General features: G+C 46.4%; 1 protein-coding gene across 3 annotated transcripts in view; it reads left to right on the top strand.

The window, feature by feature from the left end:
* The first annotated feature begins 56 nt into the window (after nt 1-56).
* Nucleotides 57-18,792, top strand: part of sh3rf2 (SH3 domain containing ring finger 2) — a 32,406-nt gene continuing 13,670 nt past the window's right edge. The window contains exons 1-5 of one of the 3 annotated variants that reach the window (XM_029722052.1): nt 57-191; nt 730-1,207; nt 3,032-3,364; nt 13,812-13,907; nt 15,748-16,284. In XM_029722052.1, coding sequence (XP_029577912.1) covers nt 752-1,207; nt 3,032-3,364; nt 13,812-13,907; nt 15,748-16,284 — 1,422 coding nt within the window. In that variant the 5' untranslated portion in view covers nt 57-191; nt 730-751. The remainder of the gene's footprint in view (nt 192-729; nt 1,208-3,031; nt 3,365-13,811; nt 13,908-15,747; nt 16,285-18,792) is intronic. The other 2 variants (XM_029722041.1, XM_029722064.1) reach the window with 2 other exon arrangements.

The following is an 18,792-nucleotide window of genomic DNA, read 5'->3' on the forward strand; positions in this document are numbered from 1 at the left end:
TTTTGATTGTGTACAACCACAAATAATGATTTAGTGGCGAAATCTCCGCCAGCTACCAGTCAAGGGTTAAGGAATGAGACGTGTAAACCGATACGAGTGTCTGGCAAGTGCAGTTGCAAAACGTGTTCAGTTTGGACGTGGGAATGTTTGTTAGCATACTTGCCTTTAGAAGAGTGATTCCGACAAAAGAGGTAGGCTATGTATTGATATTGTGGACAAATATGTGGGTTGAATTTAAAACATTGCATTGAAACGCGTGTCTGTAAATCGACAAGGAGATTTGTCAATTGTGCGGCTTTCTACTGCGTCAGCCGAAGCGCAAGAGACAGTTCCAGCGCGTAAACAATTTGTTTTGCAATTTATTTTCATACGTTTATTGAAATCTACCGTCTACTGTCTAATTTTAACAAGCACGGTACGTTATTCATTACAGCGATTGTACGTTGATGTGTTTTTCGATTGAGTGGACAGGTATGTCGCTTGGTATTGCACTTCCGGTTACCTGAATCAGTAGGCCTAACCGCAGGTGACATGACACTTATGCGCGATCTGCACCGCTCAAGAGAAGAAGCAACCGTATTCGATGCGATGTTTACAAGTGGAAAATATGATCACTAGCCTGTATTTAATGTAATAACAATACATTACGTAGTATAGAATTGTATACATGGGAGATTTTTGAAAGGAAAATCTTTACATAACTTATGATTTCCTTATCCTCCTTCCCAGGATGCTGTAATCAGTCTGATGAATGAGAACAACACATAGCCACACAGAAGCAGAACCCTGCACCCATTCTAAGATGGAGAAGCTGGCTGTGTTGGACTTATTGGAGTGCCCGCTGTGTTTAGAGCGGCTGGATGTTTCAGCCAAGGTCCTGCCTTGCCAGGATACTTCCTGGAAGCCCAGCCTGCATCAACAGGAGACCTCCAGGCCCGGGGCCAAGATTGAGCTCCACTGCCCAGAGTGTCATACCCTGGTCCAGGCCAGGTCGGTGGAGGAGCTGCCCCCTAACCTCCTGGTTCGGCTCTTGAAGGGGCTCAACCAGGGGTCCATGGGGCCAGGACGGGACAGAAACAAACCGTCTGCCCGATATATGGTATCCTCTGCCAGGGGCAGGGAGGCCCAGCAGCAGCATCAGAAACAACAACAACAGAACCCACATTCTGATCAGCAGCACAGAGAGAGACAGCCAGGAAAGGATGAGGTGAGTAGCCTATATGGCTGAGTGTTATTATGGATCCACTCTCCTTTGAAGTTATGTGAAACTCATCACTCTGACTAGTGCAGAATGACAGCACCAACCAGTATTCTGTTACTAAACTTTACATTTGGACTGATCTTCAACTAAATGTGTTTTGGTAAAATTTGTTAAGTGTGCAAAGAGTTGTATGGTTTGTTTAACTTTGTAATCACTGGTTTTTGTTTGACATACATTTTAAAGTGGAACATAGTGCTGGTATACAGTAGTGCTCCTACAGGGATTTGATCCATGCTGGTATACAGTAGTGCTCCTACAGGGTTTTGATCCATGCTGGTATACAGTAGTGCTCCTACAGGGATTTGATCCATGCTGGTATACAGTAGTGCTCCTACAGGGATTTGAGCCATGCTGGTATACAGTAGTGCTCCTACAGGGATTTGATCCATGCTGGTATACAGTAGTGCTCCTACAGGGATTTGATCCATGCTGGTATACAGTAGTGCTCCTACAGGGATTTGATCCATGCTGGTATACAGTAGTGCTCCTACAGGGATTTGATCCATGCTGGTAGACAGTAGTGCTCCTACAGGGATTTGAGCCATGCTGGTATACAGTAGTGCTCCTACAGGGATTTGATCCATGCTGGTATACAGTAGTGTTCCTACAGGGATTTGATCCATGCTGGTATACAGTAGTGCTCCTACAGTGATTTTTACAGTGCATTTTGATTTATGTTGTAAAGGGTCCAAATATCTGTATCAGATTCACATATATTATTCATTCATTTGATATATTGTCTGGCTTGATTTCACCCCCCAATGTGAAATACACTGCATTCAATACACTGCATTCAATGAAAAATGTAGCACTACAAAATAGTGCAATGTATTGCATGACATTATAGTAAGAGGCTCTTATCTGAGCAGTTCAATAGAAATAACAGTCAAGCTAAATTTACTGATAGGTATCATGACTGTTGAAACGCCTCTTTCACCACTTTGTTGTGTACGCCGCTGGCTTCGTTGGAGGGGATCAGAACTGCTGTTCTGAGACTCTGTAAATACAGTTCCTGACTCCCGGTCCCAGTTTGTCAGACTAGTCTGAGGCCCAAATGGCTCCCTGTATTGTACACTACCTTTGGGCCCTGTGCTAGTCTAGCGTCCTGTCCAGGGGGGTGTACATCAAGCTGCCTCATGCTACGGAAACAGGAGATAGGCTCCTGCTCCTATGAGCCATTCTGGCTGGCACAAGCCAAGGCTCCTTACCTACTGTTGACCAGAGCCCTATGCGGTAGTAGTGCACTATATAGGGAATAGGGTGCCATTTGTGAGGCAGAGTAGATCGATGTCAGAGACTGAGTCCTGTGTTACACCAGAAGGAGAAGCAGGTGATTGTCTTGGCAACGAGACACCGTTTACATCTGACATCATGGGAAAGTAGAAGAAGCATGGCATGGAAAAAAAGTTAGGGGCTTCTCGCCCCAAATTGTTCAAACACACCATTTATTTTTATTTGACTATTTTTATGAATAATTCTGTCATTAAAAATGTCCAACAAGACTCTACAGAACGTCAGGGCTATTGAGTTCCATTACAGTTCGATGGTCACACACCACCCTGCTGGTTCTCTTTATTCCTCTGGAGTTAATAGATCAATGAATGTCATCACTTAACCAGTGAGTTCAAACACCTCATTGTCCCAGATTCACACCCTTCTAGAAATAATACATTCAGCTGGCCTCTAGCTAAGAAGAAAATAGAACTGTCCTGCATATACCTCCTGGCAAACGTACAGTAACAAACTCTATTTTCCCCATCCTGTGTCCAGTTCATTGCCAGAGCCCTGTACGACCACAGAGAGAACGTCCCAGGAGTGATTGACATGGCATCTGGTGACATCATCATTCTGAGACAGAAGGTGGATGAGAACTGGTATTATGGAGACACGAACAGCAGTAGTGGGCTGGTCGCTGCTAACATGATACAGATTATTGACCAGCAGCATCAGACTCCACCACAGTGTCAATCCCAAAAACAGTCCCAGACCCAGCCACAATTCCAATCTCAGCCTTTAGCCCTCTGCAAAGCCCTATACGACTTTGACTCCAAAGAGATGAACGTGAATCTGGATGACTGCAAGGACGGTCTCACATTCCACAAGGTACGTCTGCCTGTTTCTCTTTAACTGTATATACTACTACAATACATCAAAGTAATTCAAGCCTGGCCCTGGAGACCCACAGGCTGTTACTCCAGCCAAGTTGATGTTCTCCAGGTCTCCTCAAATTATAAATATACTATATTTTATACCATCTATTGCATCTTGCCTATGCCACTCGGTCATTGCTCATCCATATATTTACATGTACAGTTGAAGTCAGAAGTTTACATACACTTAAGTTGGAGTCATTAAAACTCATTTTTAAACCACTCCACAAATTTTTTGTTAACAAACTATAGTTTTGGCAAGTCGGTTAGGACATCTACTTTGTGCATGACACAAGTCATTTTCCCAACAATTGTTTACAGATTATTTCACTTATTCACTGTATCACAATTCCAGTGGGTCAGAAGTTTACATACACTACGTTGACTGTGCCTTAAAACAGCTTGGAAAATTCCAGAAAATTATGTCATGGCTTTAGAAGCTTCTGAAAGGCTAATTGACATCATTTGAGTCAATTGGAGGTGTACCTGTGGATGTATTTCAAGGCCTACCTTCAAACTTAGTGCCTCTTTGCTTGACATCGTAGGAAAATCTAAAGAAATCAGCCAAGACCTCAGAAAAAAAATTGTAGACCTCCACAAGTCTGGTTCATCCTTGGGAGCAATTTCCAAACGCCTGAAGGTACCACGTTCATCTGTACAAACAATAGTATGCAATGTGGCAGACCAGGGTGTTGGGTCAAAACGTTTACACAGATCAGACACGGACAGAGTAGGATTAGCTCAGTTTCAAAGGTGTTTACTAAAATAAAAGTCCAAAAGAAAATAGGTCTCCCCTAAGAGAACCTCTCCGGGATACCGTCTTCTGGGCTCCAGGTCTTGCTGTATCCTGTGGGCATCAAAAACTGAACTCCCTCCTGTTACCTCTGGTACCATCCCCAACTATACGGGAGTCCTTTCCTCCCCAAGTCTCTCCCCTGTGTGCTGCCCTTCTGGCAGCTTTATGGGACTTGTACAGCTGGTGAGCAATCAGCCCTTGATTACTCACCAATCCCCAATCAGCCCCAATTAGTCCTGGCCGGAGATCCCGTCGAGATCTGGCACGTCCAGCAGATGGAGCCATCGCCTCGTGATTTATACTCCGTCTGTCACCAGCCCTCGACGAGTCTCCCCCTGGTGGCTGACCTGCTGTACGCCACAGAAAGTATATACACCATGGGACCATGCAGCCCTCATACCGCTCAGGAAGGAGAGATGAACGTCCTAGAGATGAACGTACTTTGGTGCGAAAAGTGCTAATCAATCCCAGAACTACAGCAAAAGACTTTGTGAAGATGCTGGAGGAAACAGGTACAAAAGTATCTATATCCACTGTAAAATGAGTCCTATATTGACATAACCTGAAAGACCGCTTAGCAAGGAAGAAGCCACTGCTCCAAAACCGCCATCAAAAAGCCAGACTAAGGTTTGAAACTGCACATGGGGACAAAGATTGTACTTTTTGGAGAAATGTCATCTGGTCTGATGAAACAGAAATAGAACTGTTTGGCCATAATGACCATTGTTATGTTTGGAGGAAAAAGGGTGATGCTTGCAAGCCGGAGAACACCATCCCAACCGTGAAGCACGGGGGGTAGCAGCATCATGTTGTAGGGGTGCTTTGCTGCAGGAGGGACTGGTGCACTTCACAAAATAGATGGCATCATGAGGAGGCGAAATTGTGTGTATATATTGAAGCAACATCTCAAGACATCATTCAGGAAGTTAAAGCTTGGTCGCAAATGTGTCTTCCAAATGGACAATGACCCCAAGCATACTTCCAAAGTTGTGGGAAAATGGCTTAAGGACAACAAAGTCAAGATATTGGAGAGGCCATCACAAAGCCCTGACCTCAATCCCATAGAAAATGTGTGGGCAGAAGTGAAAAAGCATGTGTGAGCAAGGAGGCCTACAAACCTGACTCAGTTACACCAGCTCTGTCAGGAGGAATGGGCCAAAATTCACCCAACTTATTGTGGGAAACTTGTGGAAGGCTACCCAAAACGTTTGACCCAAGTTAAACAATTTAAAGGCAATGCTACCAAATACTCATTGAGTGTATGTAAACTTCTGACCCACTGGGAATGTGATGAAAGAAATAAAAGCTGAAATAAATCATTCTCTCTGCTATTATTCTGACATTTCACATTCTTAAAATAAAGTGGTGATCCTAACTGACCTAAGACAGGGAATTTTTACTAGGATTAAATGTCAGGAATTGTGAAAAACTGAGTTTAAATGTATTTGGCTAAGGTGTATGTAAACTTCCAACTTCAACTGTAGATATTCTTATTCTAGATTTGTGTGTATTAGGTAGTTGTGGAATTGTTCGATTACTTGATAGATATTGCTGCACTGTCGGAACTAGAAGCACAAGCATTTCACTACACTCGCAATAACATCTGCTAACCATGTGTATATTGGGGCGGCAGGTAGCCTTGTGGTTAGAGCGTTGGACTTGTAACCGAAAGGTTGCAAGATTGAATCCCCGAGCTGACAAGGTAAAAATATGTCGTTTTGCCTCTGAGCAAGGCAGTTAGCCCACTGTTCCTAGGCCGTCTGTAACGATCGTCTGGAAGAGGGGACCAAGATGCAGCGTGGTAAGTGGTCATAATTATATTTAATGAAACACTTTAAAACAAACAAGAAAACGAAAGCCAACAGTTCTGCCAGGTGAACACACACACAAGACAGAAATCAACTACCCGTGACAGTACCCCCCCCCCCCCAAAGGTGCGGACTCCGGCCGCAAAACCTGAACCTATAGGGGAGAGTCTGGGTAGGCATTTCTCCGTGGTGGCGGCTCTGGAGCAGGACGCAGACCCCACTCCACCACTGACTCACTCCACTTTGGTGGCGCCTCTAGAGCGGGGTCCCTCGCCGCGGTCCCCGGACTGGAGGGCGACTCTGGCTGTGCCGGACAGGCGGGCGGCTCTGGCTGCGCCGGACTGGCGGGTGGCTCTGGCTGCGCCGGACTGGCGGGACTTGCAGTAGGCCTGGCTCTGAGCGCAGGCACCGGATCCACCAGGCTGGGGAGACATGCAGGAGGCCTGGCTCTGGGAGCAGGCACAGGACTCACCAGGCTGGGGAGACATGCAGGAGGCCTGGCTCTGGGCGCAGGCACAGGATCCACCAGGCTGGGGAGACATTCAGGAGGCCTGGCTCTGGGAGCAGGCACAGGACGCACCAGGCTGGGGAGACTTGCAGGAGGCCTGGCTCTGGGAGCAGGCACAGGACGCACCAGGCTGGGGAGACTTGCAGGAGGCCTGGCTCTGGGAGCAGGCACAGGACGCACCAGGCTGGGGAGACTTGCAGGAGGCCTGGCTCTGGGAGCAGGCACAGGACGCACCAGGCTGGGGAGACTTGCAGGAGGCCTGGCTCTGGGAGCAGGCACAGGACGCACCAGGCTGGGGAGACATGCAGGAGGCCTGGCTCTGGGCGCAGGCACAGGATCCACCAGGCTGGGGAGACATGCAGGAGGCCTGGCTCTGGGAGCAGGCACAGGACTCAACAGGCTGGGGAGACCTACTGGAGGTCTGGTCCGTGGAGGAGGCACAGGATAGATCGGGCTGTGGGGTAGCACTGGAGGCTCCGGACTGTAGGCCGTCTCTGCAGGCTCCGGTCTGTAGGCCGTCTCTGCAGGCTCCGGTCTGTAGGCCGTCTCTGCAGGCTCCGGTCTGTAGGCCGTCTCTGCAGGCTCCGGTCTGTAGGCCGTCTCTGCAGGCTCCGGACTGTAGGCCGTCTCTGCAGGCTCCGGACTGTAGGCCGTCTCTGCAGGCTCCGGACTGTAGGCCGTCTCTGCAGGCTCCGGACTGTAGGCCGTCTCTGCAGGCTCCGGACTGTAGGCCGTCTCTGCAGGCTCCGGACTGGGAACTGTCGCCGGACGCTCCGGACGGGGAACTGTCGCCGGAGGCTCTGGACTGGGAGTGCACACTACAAGGCTAGTGCGAGGAGCAGGAACAGGACGTACTGGGCTGGGCTGATGCACTGGAGAGAGAGTCCGAGAGGCAGCTACATGCTTACCACAAAAAGCACGGGTAGTTGACTCAGGCCTCACCCCTGGTCCAGCCAAACTACCCGTGTGCCTCTCGTTCTTCCCGGGTAGGCGCCGATATCTGTTGATCACCTGGCCCCAAGTCCAGTCTCTCCTCCCAATCCACTCCTGATGAGACCAGTTGTCCATCTCCTCCCGAGCACACTGCTTGATCCAGTTGTGGTGGGTAGTTCTGTAACGATCGTCTGGAAGAGGGGACCAAGATGCAGCATGGTAAGTGGTCATAATTATAGTTAATTAAACACTTTAAAACAAACAAGAAAACGAAAGCCAACAGTTCTGCCAGGTGAACACACACAAGACAGAAATCAACTACCCACAAAACCCCAAAGGAAAACAGGCTGCCTAAGTATGACTCCCAATCAGCGACAACGATGTGCAGCTGTCCCTGATTGAGAGCCATACCAGGCCAAAACAAAGTAATACAAAAACATAGAAAAAGGACATAGAATGCCCACCCAAATCACACCCTGACCAAACCTAAATAGAGACATAAAAAGGCTCTCTCAGGTCAGGGCGTGACACCGTCATTGTAAACAAGAATTTGTACTTAACGGACTTTCCTAGTTAAATAAAGGTAAAATAAAATTATAAGTCTTTGGATTGATGATAAAACTGTGTTTTAAAACACATGTTGAAAAACTAACGAATTAATTTCGGTTTCCTCCATAGAAATAAATCCTGCCTTACTTTTGAAAACAGGAGGAAGATTGTTCAAGCATCGTTCCTCCCAGTACTTGACTATAGTGATTTAATCTACATGGATGCAATAGCCTCTGGTTTAAAACCTTTAGATTCAGTCTATCACTCAGCCTTTTGCTTTATCACTGGAGACAATTTTTGTACACATCATTGCCTTTTTATATAGTTCTGTTGGCTGGGAGTCTCTGACTACCAGAAGGGCCCAACATTGGCTGCTATTCGTTTATAGAAAGCAGTTCTCCAGAAATTCCCATACTACCTCACCTCACTTCTTTATTGGAAATTCAGACACCATCAGACTCTCTCAAGACTGGCTGGTTCTAGAGCCGGGGTCTCCAACCTTTTCCTACATGTCGCTAGCTACTGTTTCTGATCATTTTTTATAGAGATATCAAATTGGCTCATTCTTCTCCTCTACCCTGCAACTCTTCCCCGGGTCCTTTGTTTACAATAGAAAGTAGTGCACTGTGTTTTCTGTAAATATACCTGGTATAATAATGGTTAGTAAACAACCCTAAGGCCCCATAAAATTATCTCTTATTTTCCTGAATTCTGTTTTGTCGGTTTTATTTTTCCGGGTGTTTTTTTTCCTTCAGTTTTTAACTCTCTCAATATTACAATTATTCCCAGAGAAACAATGAAAATAGATGTTCTGAGTCCATTTTCAGGTTTGGAAAAAACACATTTGAGATTTTTTGTGTTAATTACCCTTTAAATGTGCATTTAATGAGAGAGGAATGTTTTGGTCAAGCGATGTTTCTGTTAGGCACACTACTACAGCACATGCCATGGCAGAGTTTGCAAAACAATCGCCACCCAATTCATACAAATAATCATGAAATCTTTCAGTCAGGAAAGCCAACATTGCAGTTAACATTTAATTGTGAAGGTTATTGGGGGAACGTCTTTATGTCTACCCACAAGACGGTTATCATTAGCCTACTAGCATCGCTAACTGGCTACATATGGAGGGATACACAAACGGGTGCACCAAAGACAGACAGAGACAATATTGAAGTGATTTGGCAGATATTGTGTTAGGTTTGGCTTTTTAAACCAATTGTGGCTAACCAGGAGTGGGATGTCATTTTGGCTTTGACTGGATAGTTGCCAGTAGCTTTACAGTATGTTTATGACAGTTAAAGAGGAACTTTGACTGGATAGTTGCCAGTAATCTACAGTATGCTTATAACAGTTAAAGATGGAGCAAATGAAAAAAATGCATGTACTTTCTGAATTGTTAGGGGAGCTGCTCATAGTTGGGCTGCGAGCTACTGGTAGCTCATGATCTACCTGTTGGAGAACCCTGATCTAGAGGTTTATCGGGTTTCCACAGAGTCTGGGATGATCACGTTTAGTTATTGTGCCCCTAGCGTATGGATTGACCTGCAGGCCACTTTGAGGCGTAACTCTCTGGTCTGGAAGGGTCAGTTTGAGGTGTAACTCTCTGGTCTGGAAGGGTCAGTTTGAGGTGTAACTCTCTGGTCTGGAAGGGTCAGTTTGAGGTGTAACTCTCTGGTCTGGAAGGGTCAGTTTGAGGTGTAACTCTCTGGTCTGGAAGGGTCAGTTTGAGGTGTAACTCTCTGGTCTGGAAGGGTCAGTTTGAGGTGTAACTCTCTGGTCTGGAAGGGTCAGTTTGAGGTGTAACTCTCTGGTCTGGAAGGGTCAGTTTGAGGTGTAACTCTCTGGTCTGGAAGGGTCAGTTTGAGGCGTAACTCTCTGGTCTGGAAGGGTCAGTTTGAGGTGTAAATCTCTGGTCTGGAAGGGTCAGTTTGAGGTGTAACTCTCTGGTCTGGAAGGGTCAGTTTGAGGCGTAACTCTCTGGTCTGGAAGGGTCAGTTTGAGGCGTAACTCTCTGGTCTGGAAGGGTCAGTTTGAGGTGTAACTCTGGTCTGGAAGGGTCAATTTGAGGTGTAAATCTCTGGTCTGGAAGGGTCAGTTTCGGATTTTGAGGAGAAATGTTGTAAAGTAGAACTGCACTTGTTTTGATTGATGTGTAATTTTGTCTGTCGCTTTTGAATTTGATTTGTTGTAATGTGTAATTAATTGTACATTTCTAGTGTTCATGTTGATGTATTGTTCCCAGGGTACCCTTGTAAGTGAGACCCTGGTCTCAAGGGGTTTCCCCTGGTTAAATAAAGCTATAAAGAAATCTAGGACTACACCTGCTTTTTAAATGGAACTAACCATCCAGACCGTGATTCATTTAGTCAGATGTGTTGGTACTGACCATCTACGCCCCGTGGGTCGCCACATTGAGAGGCCTGTCCTGACAGAGTATTCTCTAGCATGTGAATACATGACTTTCTTTCTCAGAGATTGTGTCGTTTTTATTCAAATTAGGTGTGGGGGGATTTCTTTGATTTGATCAGTTGATGATTAGTTAACAGATCATTGTGTATAAACTCACCATACCCTGGTGTTCTGTACCTATCATAAGGCTGTAGTTAGTAGATACATGAAATAACATCTACTTCAAAATGACTTATTTCAGATCTTCTTTTAAAGGCTCTGAGAGAAACAACAGAAACATATAAACCCACTAGCTCTTTGTGTCTGTCTCTATCTCTTTCTTTCTTTCTTTATGGCTCCCAGAGACCTCTGATGCAGTGTTTCTTACCATGAAGGAGGGAGGATTAGAGAGGAAAGACTTTACTAAGACCCTTATATCTCTCTCATTCACACTCTGCATTAAGGAACACATTCTAGCAATGCTTTTTGGAAAGCAGATGGTTACAAAGAATTCGAAAACAAATCCAATTTTGATCAACTCCCATGTCTATTGGGTGAAATACCACAGTGTGCCATCACAGCAGCAAGATGTGTGACCTGTTACCACAAGAAAAGGTCAACCAGTGAAGAACAAACACCATTGTAAATACAACCTATATTTCTGCTTATTTATTTTCCCTTTTGTACTTTTTGCACATCATTACAACACTGTATATATACATAATGACATTTGAAATGTCTTTATTCTTTTGGAACTTGTGTGAGGGTAATATTTACTGCAAACTTTTTTTATTGTTTATTTCACATTTGTTTATCTATTTCACTTGCTTTGGCAATGTAAACATATACAGTTGAAGTCGGAAGTTTACATACACCTTATGTCACGCCCTGACCTTAGAGAGCCTTTTTATTTCTCTATTTGGTTAGGTCAGGGTGTGACTAGGGTGGGTACTCTAGTTTTCTATTTCTTTGTTTGCCGGGTATGGTTCCCAATCAGAGGCAGCTGTCTATCGTTGTCTCTGATTGGGGATCATACTTAGGCAGCCTTTTTTCCACCTTTAGTTTGTGGGATCTTGTTTTTGGTACTGTGCTGTTAGCCCTACTGAACATTACGTTTCGTTTGTATTTGTTTTGGGTGTTCATTTTAATAAAGTAAGATGTACGCCTACCACGCTGAACCTTGGTACAATCCTTCCAACAACGATCGTAACACCTTAGCCAAATACATTTGAACTCAGTTTTTCACAATTCCTTGTCTTAGGTCAGTTAGGATCACCACTTTATTTTAAGAATGTGAAATGTCAGAATAATAGTCGAGAGAATGATTTATTTCAGCTTTTATTTCTTTCATCAAATTCCCAGTGGGTCAGACGTTTACATACACTCAATTAGTATTTGGTAGCATTGCCTTTAAATTGTTTAACTTGGGTCAAACGTTTTGGGTAGCCTTCCACAAGCTTCCCACAATAAGTTGGGTGAATTTTGGCCCATTCCTCCTGACAGAGCTGGTGTAACTGAGTCAGGTTTGTAGGCCTCCTTGCTCGCACACGCTTTTTCAGTTCTGCCCACACATTTTCTATGGGATTGAGGTCAGGGCTTTGTGATGGCCACTCCAATATCTTGACTTTGTTGTCCTTAAGCCATTTTGCCACAACTTTGGAAGTATGCTTGAGGTCATTGTCCATTTGGAAGACCCATTTGCGACCAAGCTTTAACTTCCTGAATGATGTCTTGAGATGTTGCTTCAATATATCCACATAATTTCCCTTCCTCATGACGCCATCTATTTTGTGAAGTGCACCAGTAACTCCTGCAGCAAAGCACCCATACAACATGATGCTGCCACCCCCGTGCTTCACGGTTGGGATGGTGTTCTCCGGCTTGCAAGCCTCCCCCTTTTTCCTCCAAACATAACGATGGTCATTATGGCCAAACTGTTCTATTTTTGTTTCATCAGACCAGAGGACATTTCTCCAAAAAGTACAATCTTTGTCCCCATGTGCAGTTTCAAACCGTAGTCTGGCTTTTTGATGGCGGTTTTGGAGCAGTGGCTTCTTCCTTGCTGAGCGGCCTTTCAGGTTATGTCAATATAGGACTTGTTTTACTGTGGATATAGATACTTTTGTACCTGTTTCCTCCAGCATCTTCACAAGGTCCTTTGCTGTTGTTCTGGGATTGATTTGAACTTTTCGCACCGAAGTACGTTCATCTCTAAGAGACAGAACACGTTTCCTTCCTGAGCGGTATGACGGCTGCGTGGTCCCATGGTGTTTAAACTTGCGTACTATTGTTTGTACAGATGAACGTGGTACCTTCAGGCGTTTGGAAATTGCTCCCAAGGATGAACCAGACTTGTGGAGGTCTACAATTCTTTTTCTGAGGTCTTGGCTGATTTCTTTAGATTTTCCCATGATGTCAAGGAAAGAGGCACTGAGTTTGAGGGTAGACCTTGAAATACATCCACAGGTACACCTCCAATTGACTCAAATGATGTCAATTAGCCTATCAGAAGCTTCTAAAGCCATGACAAGGAACAGTCAACTTAGTGTATGTAAACTTCTGACCCATTGGAATTGTGATACAGTGAATTATAAGTGAAATAATCGGTCTGTAAACAATTGTTGGAAAAATGACTTGTGTCATGCACAAAGTAGATGTCCTAACCGACTTGCCAAAACTATAGTTTGTTAACAAGACATTTGTGGAGTGGTTGAAAAACGAGTTTTAATGACTCCAACCTAAGTGTATGTAAACTTCAACTGACTTCAACTGTATTTCCCATGCCAATAAAGCCCCTTGAATTGAATTGAATTAAATTGAGGGAGAGAGAGAGAAGGACTGTGTACATAGAGAGGGACAGGAGAGAGAGAGGCTGTACGTAGAGAGGGAGAGAGAGAGAGACTGTACGTAGAGGGGAACAGGAGAGGGAGAGCGAGGGAGAGACTGTACGTAGAGGGGAACAGGAGAGGGAGAGAGAGAGAGAGACTGTACGTAGAGTGGAACAGGAGAGGGAGAGGGAGAGAGAGGGGCTGTACGTAGAGGGGGACAGGAGAGGGAGAGCGAGGGAGAGACTGTACGTAGAGGGGAACAGGAGAGGGAGAGAGGGGCTGTACGTAGAGGGGAATAGGAGAGGGAGAGAGAGGGGTTGTACGTAGAGGGGGACAGGAGAGGCCTACAGACAGAGTGGATGCCAGATTGTGTTGAAGGGAGGAGGGATTGAGTGGGGAGCTCCTCTGAGTGGTTCCTTCTGCAGGCGTAGCACTCTCTCTGTTCTTAACACGTAACATGTGCTGCCTCTTACTCACCCAGTCTCTCTCTCCTTCTCTCCCTCTCCTCTCTCCTTCTCTTTCTCTCTCTCTCTCTCTCTCTCGCTCTCCTCTCGCTCTCTCTCCCTCACTCTAATCCTGAATTCCAGGGAGACGTCCTCACGGTCATCAGACGAGCAGATGAAAACTGGATTGAAGGAAAGCTGGGAGACAAAGTTGGCATTTTTCCTCTCCATTTCACTGAGGTTAGTCCTCTTTATTCCTTCCATCTATCCATCCATCCATCCATCCATCCATCCATCCATCCATCATATAGTGAGAATACCATACTGTTAGATATGATCAACGTTGTGATACCTCCCCTCTCAGGACCCTATGCGTTGGTATCTTGTAATAGAGGTTAATACTGGGTCAGTGCTGAGGCAGTACTTTGATTCCTCTGAAATCTCTCTTTGATTCATACCTAAATGTCAGGCCTCCTGCCTTCTGAATTGCGGTGTACTGAGGCGAATAGAGCTAATCCTACTCTCCCTACTGAGTCTGGCCCAAATCCCAATAAAGTGCACTACTTTTGCCCAGGGCCCTCTTCTCTTTCCTCATTTCCTATCTGCCACTCTCTTCTTTTCTATTTTTACCCTTCCACTCTTCCGTCTTCTCCTCTCTGACCTTCCACTCTTCTGTCTTCTCCTCTCTGACCTTCCACTCTTCTGTCTTCTCCTCTCGAACCTTCCACTCTTTCGTCTTCTCCTCTCTGACCTTCCACTCTTCTGTCTTCTCCTCTCTGACCTTCCACTCTTTCGTCTTCTCCTCTCTGACCTTCCACTCTTTCGTCTTCTCCTCTCTGACCTTCCACTCTTTCGTCTTCTCCTCTCTGACCTTCCACTCTTTCGTCTTCTCCTCTCTGACCTTCCACTCTTTCGTCTTCTCCTCTCTGACCTTCCACTCTTTCGTCTTCTCCTCTCTGACCTTCCACTCTTCTGTCTTCTCCTCTCTGACCTTCCACTCTTCTGTCTTCTCCTCTCGGACCTTCCACTCTTCTTTGCACTTTTAGCCTTTCATATTTATCCCTGTTTTCCTGTTATGTTCTCTCCTCCTCTCTACCCTTCTTTTATCCTCTACCTCTTCCTCTCCTCTCTGTCTCTCTGAGCCTGCGTCCTCTCCTCTCTGTCTCTCTGAGCCTGCGTCCTCTCCTCTCTGTCTCTCTGAGCCTGCGTCCTCTCCTCTACTCCCGTGTCAGGCAGTGAAGCGTAAGGACACAGTAATGCTTTCTGTGCTTGGATGGCATAACAGCACATCACTGTAGGGAGTGAGCGCATTAGCACTGTCTGCCTCTCTGCCTCTCTGCCTGTCTGTCTACCTGCCTCCCTCCCTCCCTTCCTTCCCGTCTGCTCTGCCTGTATAGCAGCATCACTCTGCTCCACTCTGCCTCCTGCTCCTCTTAACACCAGTCACGACTGACTGCCTATCTCAACTGGTGCTTTTCTGCCTGCCTGACTGCCTAGAGCCTAGAGCCTAGAGCCAAGAGAGCCTAGAGCCTAGCCAACAAGTGCAGGATGAGAGCTGGGGAGTGAGAGAGTACAGGCCTCTTTAAAACAGCTGCGTCACAGATCAGAGAAGACCACAGTGGAATGAGAGTACAGGCCTCTTTAAAACAGCTGCGTCACAGATCAGAGAAGACCACAGTGGAATGAGAGTACAGGCCTCTTTAAAACAGCTGCGTCACAGATCAGAGAAGACCACAGTGAGGATCCATGGGATGGCAGGTAAAGAGGCTGAGAGAGGGAGAAGGAGGAGGGAGGAAGAAAAATTTCCTCTCTGTTTGTGATCAACACTTTTTTATTTTCTCTGGGAGATTAGGAGTGAGTGGGTTCTCTATTTATGCTCTCTCTCTCTCTCTCTCTCTGTCTCTCTCTCTCGGTCTCTCTTGCTCTCTGTCTCTCTCTCTCTTTCTCTCTCTCTCTTTCTCTGTCTCTCTGTCTCTCTTGCTCTCTCTCTCTCTGTCTCTCTGTCTCTCTCTCTCTCTGTCTCTGTCTCTCTCTCCTCTGTTCTCTCACTGATCCTGTAATGTGTTTCTTTCTCTCCCAGCCATTCACAGAGGCAGCAGCCAAGCTTCTGGAGGGAAAGACTTGGAAGGGGAGTGACTCCTCGGCTGAATCTCGCCCAGGGATCGGGATTGAGAGTGGAGTTAGCAACAGCGGGAACGGTGACTCAACAAACCCCGACCGGGCAACCTTCTTCGGGGCGCCCCAGAGCCCCACGAAGACCCCCAATATTTCTGCTCTCAGCACCACCCAGGGGAAACAGCAACAAGCTAACAGCAGCACCCTGTACCAGTCCAACCAGACACAACCTTCTAAAATCAATGGTCTGTACCAATCAACCCAGGCACAACAACCTGCTAATATCAACAGTGTGTACCAGCCGACTCAGGGGCGGGGGCAGCCACCCAACATCAGTGCACTCAACAGCCTGAACCATCAGGTTCAACAGAGCCAGCTGTCCCAACCCTCTGCCCCCCCTCCCAACCACAGCTCCTCTCACCGCTCAGGTGTGCCCTCACAGCGCGTGAAGAGAAGCTCAGAGAGAACTGGCAGACACCTGTCACAACAGGTGAGTCCTCAGGTGTGTTTGTGTTCAGGGCAGCGTAGAGGATTTGGATAAAGCTTCAAGCCATTTACTCTGTGGCTCAGTGTCTTGGTGTTTACTTTGTGCTTGCTTCGTAAATTTGGTTATTTTTGTTTATATTCTTCCTCTTTGGAATTCCCCCATCAACTGTCTCTCTATTGTCTCAAGATCTCTGTGGAATGCCAGGGTTAGAGAGAGAACTAGTCCTTTAACACAGGCTGTTTTCACAATAACTAGTCCTATAACACAGGCTGTTTTTCGCCATAACTAGTCCTTTAACACAGGCTGTTTTTCACAATATCTAGTCCTTTTAACACAGGCCAGGCTGCTTTTCACAATAACTAGTCCTATAACACAGGCTGTTTTCACCATAACTAGTTCATTTAGCACCGGCTGTTTTTCACCATAACTAGTCCTTTAATACAGGCTGTTTTTCACAATAACTAGTCCTTTTAACACAGGCTGTTTTTTTACCATAACTAGTCCTTTAACACAGGCTGTTTTTCACAATAACTAGTCCTGTAATACAGGCTGTTTTCACCATAACTAGTTCATTTAGCACAGGCTGTTTTAAAAAGGATAATTGAGTCACAGGAGAGTCAAGGGCTGCATCCCAAATGGCACCCTACACCGTAGGGGATGGAACCAAGGGCTGCATCCCAAATGGCACCCTACACCGTAGGGGATGGAACCAAGGACTGCATCCCAAATGGCACCCTACACCGTAGGGGATGGAACCAAGGACTGCATCCCAAATGGCACCCTACACCGTAGGGGATGGAACCAAGGGCTGCATCCCAAATGGCACCCTACACCGTAGGGGATGGAACCAAGGACTGCATCCCAAATGGCACCCTACACCGTAGGGGATGGAACCAAGGACTGCATCCCAAATGGCACCCTACACCGTAGGGGATGGAACCAAGGACTGCATCCCAAATGGCACCCATTATGATGGAACCATTATGACTATGTCCTTTAGGAATGAACCAGAGGGAGGGGAAGCATTATTACAGATGGAGGTAGTGAATGATAGAGGGAGTGAAGGAGAGGTGGGTGGGTGGAGATAGTGAAGGGGAGATGGGTGGAGGGAGTGAAGGGGAGATGGGTGGAGGGAGTGAAGGGGAGGTGGGTGGAGGTAGTGCAGGAGAGGTGGGTGGGGTGAGGGAGTGAAGGAGAGGTGGGTGGGGTGAGGGAGTGAAGGAGAGGTGGGTGGGGTGAGGGAGTGAAGGGGAGGTTGGTGGGTGGGTGGAGGTAGTGAAGGAGAGGTGGGTGGAGGTAGTGAAGGAGAGGTGGGTGGAGGTAGTGAAGGAGAGATGGGTGGGTGGAGGTAGTGCAGGAGAGGTGGGTGGAGGTAGTGAAGGAGAGGTGGGTGGGTGGAGGTAGTGAAGGAGAGATGGGTGGGTGGAGGTAGTGCAGGAGAGGTGGGTGGAGGTAGTGAAGGAGAGGTGGGTGGGTGGAGGTAGTGAAGGAGAGATGGGTGGGTGGAGGTTGTGAAGGGGAGGTGGGTGGGGGGAGGTGGGTGTAGGTAGTGAAGGGGAGGTGGGTGGAGGTAGTGAAAGATGAGGGGGAGTCTATAGGAAACGGTAAGGAAGCCCAGAATCAGAAAGGTTGGTAGGAGACCAGGCTTCCCTGAAGCTGATGAGTAGCAGTCTGAAAGGATATAGCATGCTCCTGCTGTGGTCTAGCCTAGGAGATAGAATACACCTGCGTCCAAAACCTATTCCCTATATAGACCAGGGCTATGGTCAAAAGTAGTGCACTATGTAGGTTGCAATTTGGTATGGAGCCACAGACAGGAAGGGTGCTCAATAAGGTGTATCTGAGACGAGATGGAGGGGACAACAACCTTGAACTTAATGTACCATAAACATCATCTGGACTGCTGATACAGCGTTAGCTATGCACCTATGCTGACTCAGGTGCAGTACCTACTGTGTGTTATGTTGTGCCTGGTCCCAGATAAAGAAATGAATCCTATACCTTTAACCCTAAATGATACTGTACAACTACACTATGCTGTGCAGTCATAGTCATTTCAAAGCAGGTAATTCTGACGCTAGTGCTATGTCAGCCGCAACCAACACAAAAACACCTCTGCTTTCATTTCAAACATCAGGGCTCGACACTGACCTTTTTTTAAAGGAGCATGTGTGTGGCTAAGTTAAAAGACGTAGGCACACACAAAGGAATATAGGGGCACAAAGAAAACATATTTTAGGTGGTATTAAAGCTAGAATCCTTCATTCTTCTGTGTACACTGGTACTCCTTAATAACAATTCCAGGTCGCACAGCAAAATATTTCTATGTGAGTAAAATGGTCACACCGAAAGAGCCTTGTAACCTATTTCTCACTGGCTGTTGCCAACTGACCTACCCCTTTAAGATAATTAGTTTGATTAAATAGAAACGTCATTGTTCTACCCTGCAATTATACATGTCAGCGAGGGACAGAATCATGTTGAAAGTGCAGATGTAGACTCATGCTCTCACGCAGGGATAAA

This window comes from Salmo trutta, chromosome 3 (assembly GCF_901001165.1).
Source record: "Salmo trutta chromosome 3, fSalTru1.1, whole genome shotgun sequence".
NCBI lineage: Eukaryota > Metazoa > Chordata > Actinopteri > Salmoniformes > Salmonidae > Salmo > Salmo trutta.